Consider the following 10,397-nt stretch of genomic DNA (forward strand, 5'->3'; position numbering starts at 1 on the left):
TTTTTTTTTTCCCTGAGAAATGTTATTTCATTGTTGCTTGGAATTTGCCAGACACTGAGAGAAAGAGATGTAGAAGGGAGAGCCAGACAAAAGAAAGCAACACTCACAGAGATACAAAAAGGCAGCAGAGGAGCCCTGGCTGTTTGAGCAGGTGGCAGAGGACACAGACAATGGGGAAGGAGTGCTGGAGATCTGTCTCCATCACCATTATTTCCTTCCCTGCCAGAATTAGCATTCAGGCTGGAGCCGCTGCGATACAATGAGCCTCTGCTCYGGGGGTCACCTGCCTTTGGAAAGAGCTGTCTGAGCCTGTTTGCAAATCGAACCAACCCCCTCTGACAGAGCTGTTTCACTCAGCAGAGCTGTTGGAGGAGGCACAGAACGCAGCACCTGCATTGCAGGCTTGGAGAAGGTCCAAGGGAGGGTGGGAGGACGTGCAGGGATGGTGTGTCCCTGAAGGGATGCTGTCCTGCCAGCAGATCTTTCTCCTGGTGCTGCAAGCCAGACTAGGCAATCCGTCCTGACTTGTTTTCCATCAGGAGCCTCAAGATTTACCCCCTCCCATCACACACGAGGCACCCAGCAGCTCAAATTTGCCTCTCACTGAAAAAGTTCCGCAAAATGCAGGATTTTTCTTACTTTCACACAGGATGCGATCAGGAAAAGAACTTCAGCTCTCGCTCTGCATTTCCTGTGTTGCCTTGTTGGCTAGTTTTAATTATGACACAGATACAGTTAAGGGGATAAAAGGGTTTTACCTCGGTGTTTAATGGGAGCACAACTCAACAGAATGGAAGAAAYGCCAGAAAATGCACACTGTGTGTGACACATATACAAGTTTTAKAGACTTCAAAAATTAGCATATMTATCTAGAATCCCCCAATSAGTGCATCAATGAAYGCAGCGATGTCCCCCTGTTGTAAAGAATCCCCCCAGCTGGGCCAGAGCCCAGGTYACACAATGTGCTCCAGAGAGAAGGTTCCAGAAAAGGCTGAACCCTCGAGTTTGGGACAGCCCGGGGCTCAGCGGCCCCTGCTGAGKGKGTTTGGTCTTTGTGCCCAGCAGGACCCCAAAATTAAATTGGAACATCAGRGAACAGAAATCACAGGYGTGWAGGGTGARGGTMCCAGGAATAYATAAAGGRTACAGAAAATGTAAAGGGGTACATAAARAGGAAAAGCAAAAATCATTGGGCATCACCTGCTCCCTCAAGATTCACACCAGGGACCAGAACTAGCTTAAACACCTTTTCTAAGTGGCTCCAGCTCCAGTTAAAGATGCTCTAAGGACACCCAGGTGGGACCAGTCTGTCTGTCAGTAATGTCACATCCTGCACTGATGGTCCCTGGCTGCTGAGCCCAGTCAGGAGCCAGATCTGCCTCTCTCCCTGTCTTTCCCGGAGATATTTCATTTGATAACAGCAATAAGTCACTGCAGGCAGCACCATTCGGGACAATTATTGTTCTTGTCAAGTGGTTTGAGATTCTCAGCTCTGGGCTTTGTCCTCTGTCACACCACCCAAGGCACACAATTATCACTCAGAGAGACCCCTCCTGCCATTCCTTATTGCACTTGTGATGGCTCTGCCAACAGCCTGGACACGGAGCGATGGGAGGGAAGGAAAAGCAGGGGAGCTAAGCAGACGTATAAATAAGTAAGTAAAAATGTCAGCAGGAATGGCTGAAATTGCTGGATGTATCAGGGCAGAGAGCAATCTTCCCAGTGGGAAACAGTGGGAGCCCCAGCATTTGCAATCAGCCAAAAATGATCAGGCGTGAGGAAGAGGGAGATGGTGAGGGATGACACACCTGAGCAGTGCCAGGGGTTGATCCCACACCCTGGCTCGGTCCCTGCCCACCCCTGGCCTTGGCACAGCCCAATTCCCAGCAGCCAAATCCCTGCTGGTRATTTTGTCTTGAATTTTTGCAGCTGAGAGTGCTGTGTGACTCAGGGATAGGASAGCGAGTCCAGTCCATTTGTCACATCATTGCACTTTAGCAAGAGATCTCGGTGGCATCTGACTCCGTGGTGTGGCTTACAGTGAAGGGAGTGCTAAAAAAAATCCAGTAAAAAGCAGAACTGAGAAAAAAATGAGGAGCTGTTCACAGAAAATCAGTGCTGGGTGTCCAAAACACAAGCACAGGGCTGTGAGATGTAGAATCAGGGAATGGTTTGGGTTGGAARGGATCTTAAAGATCATCTGGTTCCAAGWAAGTCACCCTTGTGCACCCACTTCTCAATTATTGTTATTTATCCACATTTAAATGAAAGAGAAATCCCAATAATCATGTGGACTCCTCTGTTGACCCAGACACAAAAATTCAGCCCCAGCTCTTGGAAGTAAAGAATCCAAGGAAACAAAATGATTGAGAGCAAAAAGTGTTCTGCCTTTTTATGGCTGGAAAGTTGATGCAAAGAAAGATTAAATGATTTTTGTGGATCATGCAAGGAGTTTGGTGGCAGAGCCAGGTACAGGAATCAATTCCCAGATTTGAGCTCTTGTCACAGGAGTGGTGTCATGGAAAACAGACAAAATTCTGCTAAAATTCTGCTAAAATTCTGTTAAAATTCTGCTAAAAATCTACTAAAATTCTGCTAAAAATCTACTAAAATTCTGCAATCAGACATGTTTGAGGTGCAAAGGGGAAATACCATGAAACCACTCTGGATTTATTTTCCTGAGTTCACTCAAGCCTAATTACCAAAGAGCAGGATGCTGCAAGTGGTCAGGCACGGATATGGATTTGCACAAACTGCAGGAGTATCTGGTACTACTGAAGAGCTTAAGAGGCAAAAAAAGGACATTTGGGAGTTCAAAACATTGCTCCTGTGAATCACAGCAGCTCCTTCTAGAAGCTTTTTGACATTTCCTGAGGAGAGCCAGTCTGTTTTCCAGGCAGCACAGACTTTCCTCCTCAGGTGGGTCCCCAAAATTGCCCGTAATTTTCTGCTTTGATTACATTATCGTGATTACAGTCCAGATTGGTGAGACTTAGGGGTCAGACTTAAAACTTCTGGGATGTTTTGCCTGTCCTGGAGGCAGTTGTGCAGGGAAAAAAGGAGAGAGCAGCCCTGATGGTATAAACATTTCCCAGGAGTGTCCGGGAAGCTCTGCTCTCCTGGATTTCGATGCTCCATCCCTTTTTTCCTCCCCCAAAACGCATTTCCACCTTATTGTCACAGCTGAACGAGTCCTTTTCAAAGACTCCTGTCGAGCTCAGTGGGCTTTGAAGAGGGTTCACAATGAGTGAGCAGCTCCTGTGGTCTGAGGAGGATGGAGCATTTCCTCTCTGCTCCATTTCGCTGCCGTGCAGCTTGCCAAGCGTCGGATGAGGTTGGGTATCAGCAGTGTGAGCATCCTCATTCCAGCTGGCCTCATCCTTGGAGCTCTTCCATGGGGTTTATCCCCTCAYATCCCTTTCCAGTTCTGGATCAAGTCTACTGAGTTAAAAAGTCTAATTTGTGTTTGCCCCTGGTGCTGCAGAGATAAGATTTGAAATCCCAACTGGGATCCTCCAGCCGCCTGTCCCTTGGCAGCCCTGCCCTGGCTCTGCCTCCAGCTAAATCCCAAAACACACACGAGGCTCTGGTGAGGCAGAACCCTTTCTAAGGCTCTTCTTCTGACTTCAGGATGACCAGTTATTCCATATACATCCCATTTTCCATTGCCAATCAGTGTTTTCAAAGTGCTGTGCAAAGCAGGGTTCCTGAAAGGCAGAAGTTTAATTATTCACCACTTTTYTGGTGCTCTCCTTCCCTCTCCCAGCTCCCAGCTGGGAACAGCCAGAGGTGTGAGTCCAAAGAGCTCTGCATCATCTTGAATTTGGCTGGCAGTGAGAACAAAAAATGTCACAAAAAAAAGCAAATCCTGAATGAGGGTGGAAGGTACAGCCCTTCTACAAAGGACTCGGCTCACCTGGGCTGCTCTTTACTTCCATGGAAACCACAAACACCCATAAATTCCCTACAACTGGATCATAATCACAGCRTTTTGCAGATTAATGGCTAATTTGGTTTGGTTTGTGCAAAGAGAAATTGCTGTGCAAGCAGCTCCCACTCTGCTGTAATGGACAGAAATCACCAGTGACCATTTACCCCGCAATTATCTGGTAATTAATGTGTTCAGGAAAACCTACCTGTAAAGCTCAGAGTTTTGGCATCTCTGTGGAAATCCACAACAGTGATGGGGAACTTTTAGTGGTCTCTAAGATGTGCCCAACCAAACCAGCTTGCTGATTTATATTTAATCTTGTAGTGGGGAAAATATTTTCTGTTCAAAGTGGGGCTTTGTCCTGCTGTAGAACCCAGTRCAGTGGGAGAATCCTGCTCTCAGAAGGGTAAAAACTTGTGTGCCCTGTGATCAGCAAGAGTAGCAGTCATAAAATATTCCTCCCCACCTTTCTTGTCCTTTCATCAACCATCTCCCCTCCCACCATGAGGCTTTTTGGGTGAAGTGTTGGGTGGAAGGCACTGACAGAGGTGGGCAGGACCTGATGGGCAGTGGGGTGAGCCCAGAGTGAGCTGGCTTGGGATAAATCAAAATCCAAGTGAAAAGGAGCATTCAGCACCGTGTGGAGAGGGCCTCCAGAGAGCAGCTTCCATTTCCTTCCTTAGGGTCACCTCTGTGTGCCTTGAGTGCCCCTGACAAGTGTTTGTTTAAACCTGTCCAACTCTCTCAGAAGTTTTTTTTTTGCAGCTTTTTAAGACATATCTGCTGGAAACTGGATACTCCTCGCTCCAGCTGAAGCCTTTCTGGTTGTGAGTAGGGAAAAGTGATTGCCTCCTGGGGTTTACATGTGTAACAAACTCTGTCTGCTCCATCCCCAAATGAGAATTGTTTGTTTTTTGGCAGCAATATGGCACRGTTGATTTACAGTCTGTTCATGAGCTCCAGTAGTCCCCAGGCCCTCTCCTGCAGCACTGCCCAGTTGCTYCAATTTCAGAGTTGTTTGCAGTGATTCCTCCCGCTGAAAAATTGTCCCCATTTGCCAGCATTGAATTTCATTTGGTTGATTTTGGCCCAGTCCAGCAATTTGTCGAGTTTATTCTGTATTCTTGACCCTGCTGCTGGAGGTTCTTAGACCCTCTTCCAGAAATCATGAAATCATCCAAGCCAGTAGTGAAAATATTGAGTAATGCCAGACTCAGGATAATATTCCTTTTGAAACATCCTTCCAGCCTGACAAAGAACTATCTGACTCTTTTTTTTTTTTTTTTAATATTTTTTGCATAAATCTTGTGGTGGCCTTTCTTAGGTCATATTTCCCTGGTTTGTTTATGGTATTCCTGTAGGATAGTAGCAAATGCTCTCCTGAAATCAAGATAAATCACATCTGCTGCTTCCCCTTTATCCACAAAGTCATTAAGCCTGTCAAAAAGGAAATTAGATTGGGTTGACACAATTTGTTCTTGACAAATCTATGCTGGCTGATTTTTATCACCTTATCATCTCGCAGGTGCTTATAAATTGATTGTTTRATAATTTGATGTACTTTCTTTCTGGGAAGACAACTTAGGCTGACAGGTTCTATAATTACACAGTTGCTTCCTTTCCCCCTTTTTCAAGGGGGTTCCCTGATTTTGAGGCCTCACTCAKCTTCCAAAAGTTCTTCAAAACATCCCTGGTGTAGATAACCTCACAAATACACTCAGCACCTATGGAACACACAGCAGAGGCACAGTTGGGTGGAAGACCCAGAATGTATTATTTACACCTGAAATAAGAATTTACCTGTAACTTACACCTTAAAAGTGCACTCAGATTGGCAAAACACTTTCCAAAGCTGTCCTTAACACCTGGAAGGTGGAAATCCAAGTTAAGGCCCRTCACATGCAAATGCACTTACWTCATGGAATATTTTTTYTMTGAGTGAYAGGGCAAGAGGGAATGGCTTTAAGTTRRAGAAAGGTTTAGRTSAGATATTARGAAGAAATTATTGGCTGTGAGGGCAGGGAGATCCTGGGACAGATTCCCAGAGAAGCTGTGGCTGTCYCTGAATCCCTGGAAGTGTYCAAGGCCAGGTTGGACRGGGYTTGGAGCACCCTGGGAYAGTGGAAAATGTCCTTTTCCATGGCAGGGGTGGCACTGGATGAKCTTTAAGGTCCCTTTTACCCCCAGCCTGTGACTTTGTGGTTCTAGGAATATTCCCCTAATGGCTCAATGGGCTGTTGAGAGGGGCAGGGTTTGGATCCACAGCTTTGGGACCATCCTTTGGCRTTCTGACAGCTCCATTTCTTTCATTCCCAACATTCAGCACCTCCTCCTGCCTCGTGCCATCCCCTCCCCACCTCCATGCACTCAGTAAGTCTGGGTTTGGTGTTTTATTTATTTATTTTTTGTTTTCCCTTTCCTCTCCCACTTCCAGTACTCGTACGAAGGGATGGAGATTAACAGCCTGCCAGTGGAGCTGACAGTCGTGTGGAACGGGAATTTCAACATTGACAACCCGGCACAGAACAAAGGTAAAGAGTTATTTCAACTTGTCCTTGGAAGCGGTAACCTTAGCAACGGGCCCTTACACTTAACAAAGCCGCCACCGTCTCCCTGTGCTGCCTGGTACACACTTGTTCTCTTCACTCTGCAAATTACCAATTTCTGAGTGCTTTTGTGTGCCTCCCCCCAGCCCTCCAGTGCTCTCGTTCCACCTGAGAAATGCTCCTCTCCCTCCCACTCGTGCCGCTCTGCCTCCCGCTTCTCCCCACATTTTTCCCGTCTGTTTTTTTCACGCCCCTCCTTCTCCAGCTTTTTCTGCCCCCTCTTTATTTCTCCTGCAGTGATGCTCTTCAAGTTAACATGCCAGGAGAGMGGGCTCTCTGCTCAGAGGCAATTTAGTAATGAACAGGGGAAGGGAGAGGGGGAGCAGAAAGGCTGCGGTGGGAGAATTCTGAGCAAAATACAATGATCATGAAAAAATAAAATATATCTGCAAACCACCTGTGTTTAACCACCACTGATGGCCCAGGTTTGATGTGACCCTCACAGGGGGATGCTGCACATCCAGCCATGACCCTGCTGTGTTCCTGGAGATGGATGATCCATTCACATCTTCTTCCTCGTTGTCCTTCCACCCTGGAATCTTTTCCCCAGGCAGCCCTTCCCCTCGGCTGCTCTGTGTTTGCAGCTCACACCTGCAGGTTCTCTYCTTCTCACATCACCACCTCTCAGAAATCTCTCCCTCCCTCTCTTTACCTTGTGTTGGACACTTCCCACACCTTCTCCCACTCCATCTGTCCCCATCAGGTACTCCCGTGCTCCTGTCACACCATTCCACACCCACCCTCACGCCRAGGGGTGGTGGGTTGTSGCTGTTGGCTAAACAGTGACACAAAATAACAAATATAAAAAAMMMMMMRRAAAAAGAGGGTGAAAAATAGAGAGAAAATAGGGGGTACTTTATTGTGGGAWARGTTTTTTTTTATTTACTTTAGTAATTAGYGTATATATTTGTGTTAAACATATATTGGTTAAAAGATAGTTGTTTAATTAATAATTAGTATATGATTGGTGAGTTTGTTAAAGTTACAGTGTTAGTAATGTTTATAAGTACTAGCCACCTGTGTTATTAATTTTATATTCTAATATTTTTTTTTAAAGTAGCTAAGGTTGTGGTTTTCTTCTTCTATGCAGGCTGTTAACATTCCCTTTCTTTTCCCAGGACTCAATCATACACGATAATTGGCTGAGTTCTAGATTCAGGGCTTGTGGGGTCACTTTTTTTTCCCCCACAGTGGGTGAGGTTCCCACCAACACCACGTTGATGCTGGGGAKCAACACAGCAACCCCTTCTCCCCATCCTGCCCTTGTGAATGGCAGAGATCCTGCACCAAAAACTCAAAAGCGTGGCTTTTGAGGGATAAATCCATGCAGCAAATGATTTCTGGAGATCCCTGCCCAGCGCTGGCATTTGGGCACAGCCCGTGCTGAATCTGCCACCTTCCCTCCAAGCTGGAGCTGTCTTCTTCTCTCCCAGCTGTGCCAAGGGCAGYGTTGATTTTTCTGGGCCCAAACAGTGCCATGGACTGTGAGAACCTTTAAAGGTGTGGGTTGGAGTTCAGAATTTTGGGACAGTTGGCCCAGTTCTGCCCAGTTTTGTGCTACCATTATAAAATGAGCACCACTAACACAACACAGTTCTCATCAAGAGTATAAACCCTTTTTTTTTTTTTTTGGCAGTTCTGAGCTATCCTAGGTAATGTTGCAGTAAAATCCAGCTGGAATTAATGCTGACCATGTTTTAGGTTTATTTATGCCAGTGACATAAAGCAGACCAGGGGATGACAGTCAAGATTCACCTCTGGTTCTCAGTCTTGGCACAGGCTCTTCTTGGGTTATTCCAACCCTAAAGGTTGTGAGTAATGSCTAGGAAAAATCTGGGAAGCAGCAGTGGCTGGTGGCTGTCCCAGATGAATGGTCTGGATAATCCCATCATRGTTTTGGTCAGGAGGAGAGCATAAGGGTGTGCCCATGGAGATACCATGAAGAGGCAATGTCACACTGCTGGGGACACAGAGGTGACCGAGATGCCACTGCTTTGATAGYTGGCATCACAYGGGCTGGGCTGAAAGGTTGGAGTGYTAAAYTAAACTAAACCCACTGAATTTACCTGCAGAGATACCCACTGGAAGCACCCCAGGCTGAACAAGTCAGTAAATGTGAGGAAATCCAATAGAAAATTTAGGAAAAGGCTGTATCCCACAAGGTCTGGGAAATGCTGTGTTTGACAGCTGTTTTGCAAGGTTTTTTTAGGTACTTTTGGGTAATTTTATTGCACTCAGACTGGAGAAATAAAGAGTTTCTGAGCTTTCCTTGCACTGGTCAGTACTTGCTGACTTCTAGGGAGCAGGTATGGAGAAACAGAGCTTTTCAGCTCAAATATATCCAAAGCCTTGGAGATTTGGGATTGTGTATAATAATAAAAACCCCTTTAGTCACCTATGGACACAACAAAACTACACCACAGAGGGAAAATCTCCCAACATGCCCACAAAAAAAGGTAAAAAAAAGAACTCTGAGGGCCTTGATTCTGTCATCTTCCTGTTCTGGGAGGAGAATCCTGCTATCCTGTGGAAGCCAGGCCTCAGTTTCTACATCTGTAAAATGAGGATAAATAACATGATCTCATTTTGTAGGAGGACTTCCATATTTTTAGGCTTTATTTGAAAAAGCTCTGAGTGCTTCTAATCACTTAACAGCCCAAAATGGAGCTAAGCATTAATCATTGCTGTCTGTATCAGAGTGGGATCAATTCAGTGCTTCAAGGTGGGAAACAGACTGAATTTCTGGAGYAAAGAAGGGATAAAGGCTGATTGTGAATCCCTGGATTCAGCCTTGTAATGAACCATTGGGTATTTATGGTCAGGATTTCTATCAAGCGGGAAATCTGAGTGGCATCACCTCGACACAATTCTGGACAGCTTCACACCTAGCTTCAAGCTGTGGGTTGACCACAAAATCCTAGAAAAATCTAGAAATCTAGCAAATCCTTTTAGGTTGAARTGCTGAGTCAGAGGGTGGTCATTGGTGGCACTTCATGACATTCAGTCAGTGAAAAAGGAAGGGACTGAGGCCAAATTTTGGCCCAAGGAGCATTTCCTCCAACTTTTTGCTTGTAGCCCCTCACCACACTGAGGGCAGCACCTTCCCTTCTACTCTCAGCTTCCAAAAACCCCTTTCATGAAGAACAAACTAACAAACACACTTTATTTCCAGAAGGATGTGCTCGTTTTTCCCCCTCTCCTGAAAAGGTTCCATCCCTCCTTTGTCATGAGCAGCCCAGAACTCCTTCCCCTGTCTCTCCCTCTGCCATCCCACCACTCTCACACATCTCCTGTGTGTTTTTTGCCATCTCTGCAGTTCACCTGTACAAGTGCGGGGCCATGCGGGACAGCTGCGGACTGTGCCTGAAAGCCGACCCCGATTTCGAGTGTGGCTGGTGCCAGGGACAGAACCAGTGCACACTGAGGCAGCACTGCCCAGCCCAGGACAGCCAATGGCTGGAATTGTCCAGCACCAAGGGCAAGTGCACCAACCCCAAGATCACAGATGTAAGTCGCGGATCGCCAAGTGTGGGGCGTTCCTTTTCCTTGGTTTGTTTTCCTGATTTGGGGTTGGGTTGGTGGTGGGATGGTCAGRGATGGGTTCTGCTGGGTCAGGAAAAGCCCAAGGGACTTTTGGAGATGTGTCATGGTTTGAACAGGATGGAAAGCTGTGGTGGCTTCAAAGGCATGAGCAAAATTTCACACATCTACAACCCAGCGGTGACCTTGGGTTAACGCCCAAGAATTCCCACCATAACCCACAAACACAGCCTTCTGGTGCAACCTGAGGGCCCCCAGAGCACCTGACCTGCCCAAAAAGGGCTGGCAGATGTGACACCAAGCCTTGAGGAGACCTTGGC

The 10,397-nt window shown here is 46.5% G+C and overlaps 1 protein-coding gene across 1 annotated transcript in view; it reads left to right on the top strand.

Moving 5' to 3' along the window:
• Window positions 1-10,397, top strand: part of LOC130586152 (plexin-A4-like) — a gene marked incomplete at both ends in the record, with an annotated part of 88,208 nt that overhangs the window by 64,035 nt on the left and 13,776 nt on the right. Inside the window, 2 exons of the mRNA XM_057386869.1 lie at window positions 6,366-6,462; window positions 9,854-10,044. Of these exons, the coding sequence (XP_057242852.1) occupies window positions 6,366-6,462; window positions 9,854-10,044 (288 nt within the window). The remainder of the gene's footprint in view (window positions 1-6,365; window positions 6,463-9,853; window positions 10,045-10,397) is intronic.

This window comes from Malurus melanocephalus, unplaced genomic scaffold (assembly GCF_030028575.1).
Source record: "Malurus melanocephalus ecotype Western Australia unplaced genomic scaffold, MMel_1.1 scaffold_1081, whole genome shotgun sequence".
NCBI classification, from domain to species: Eukaryota; Metazoa; Chordata; class Aves; order Passeriformes; family Maluridae; genus Malurus; species Malurus melanocephalus.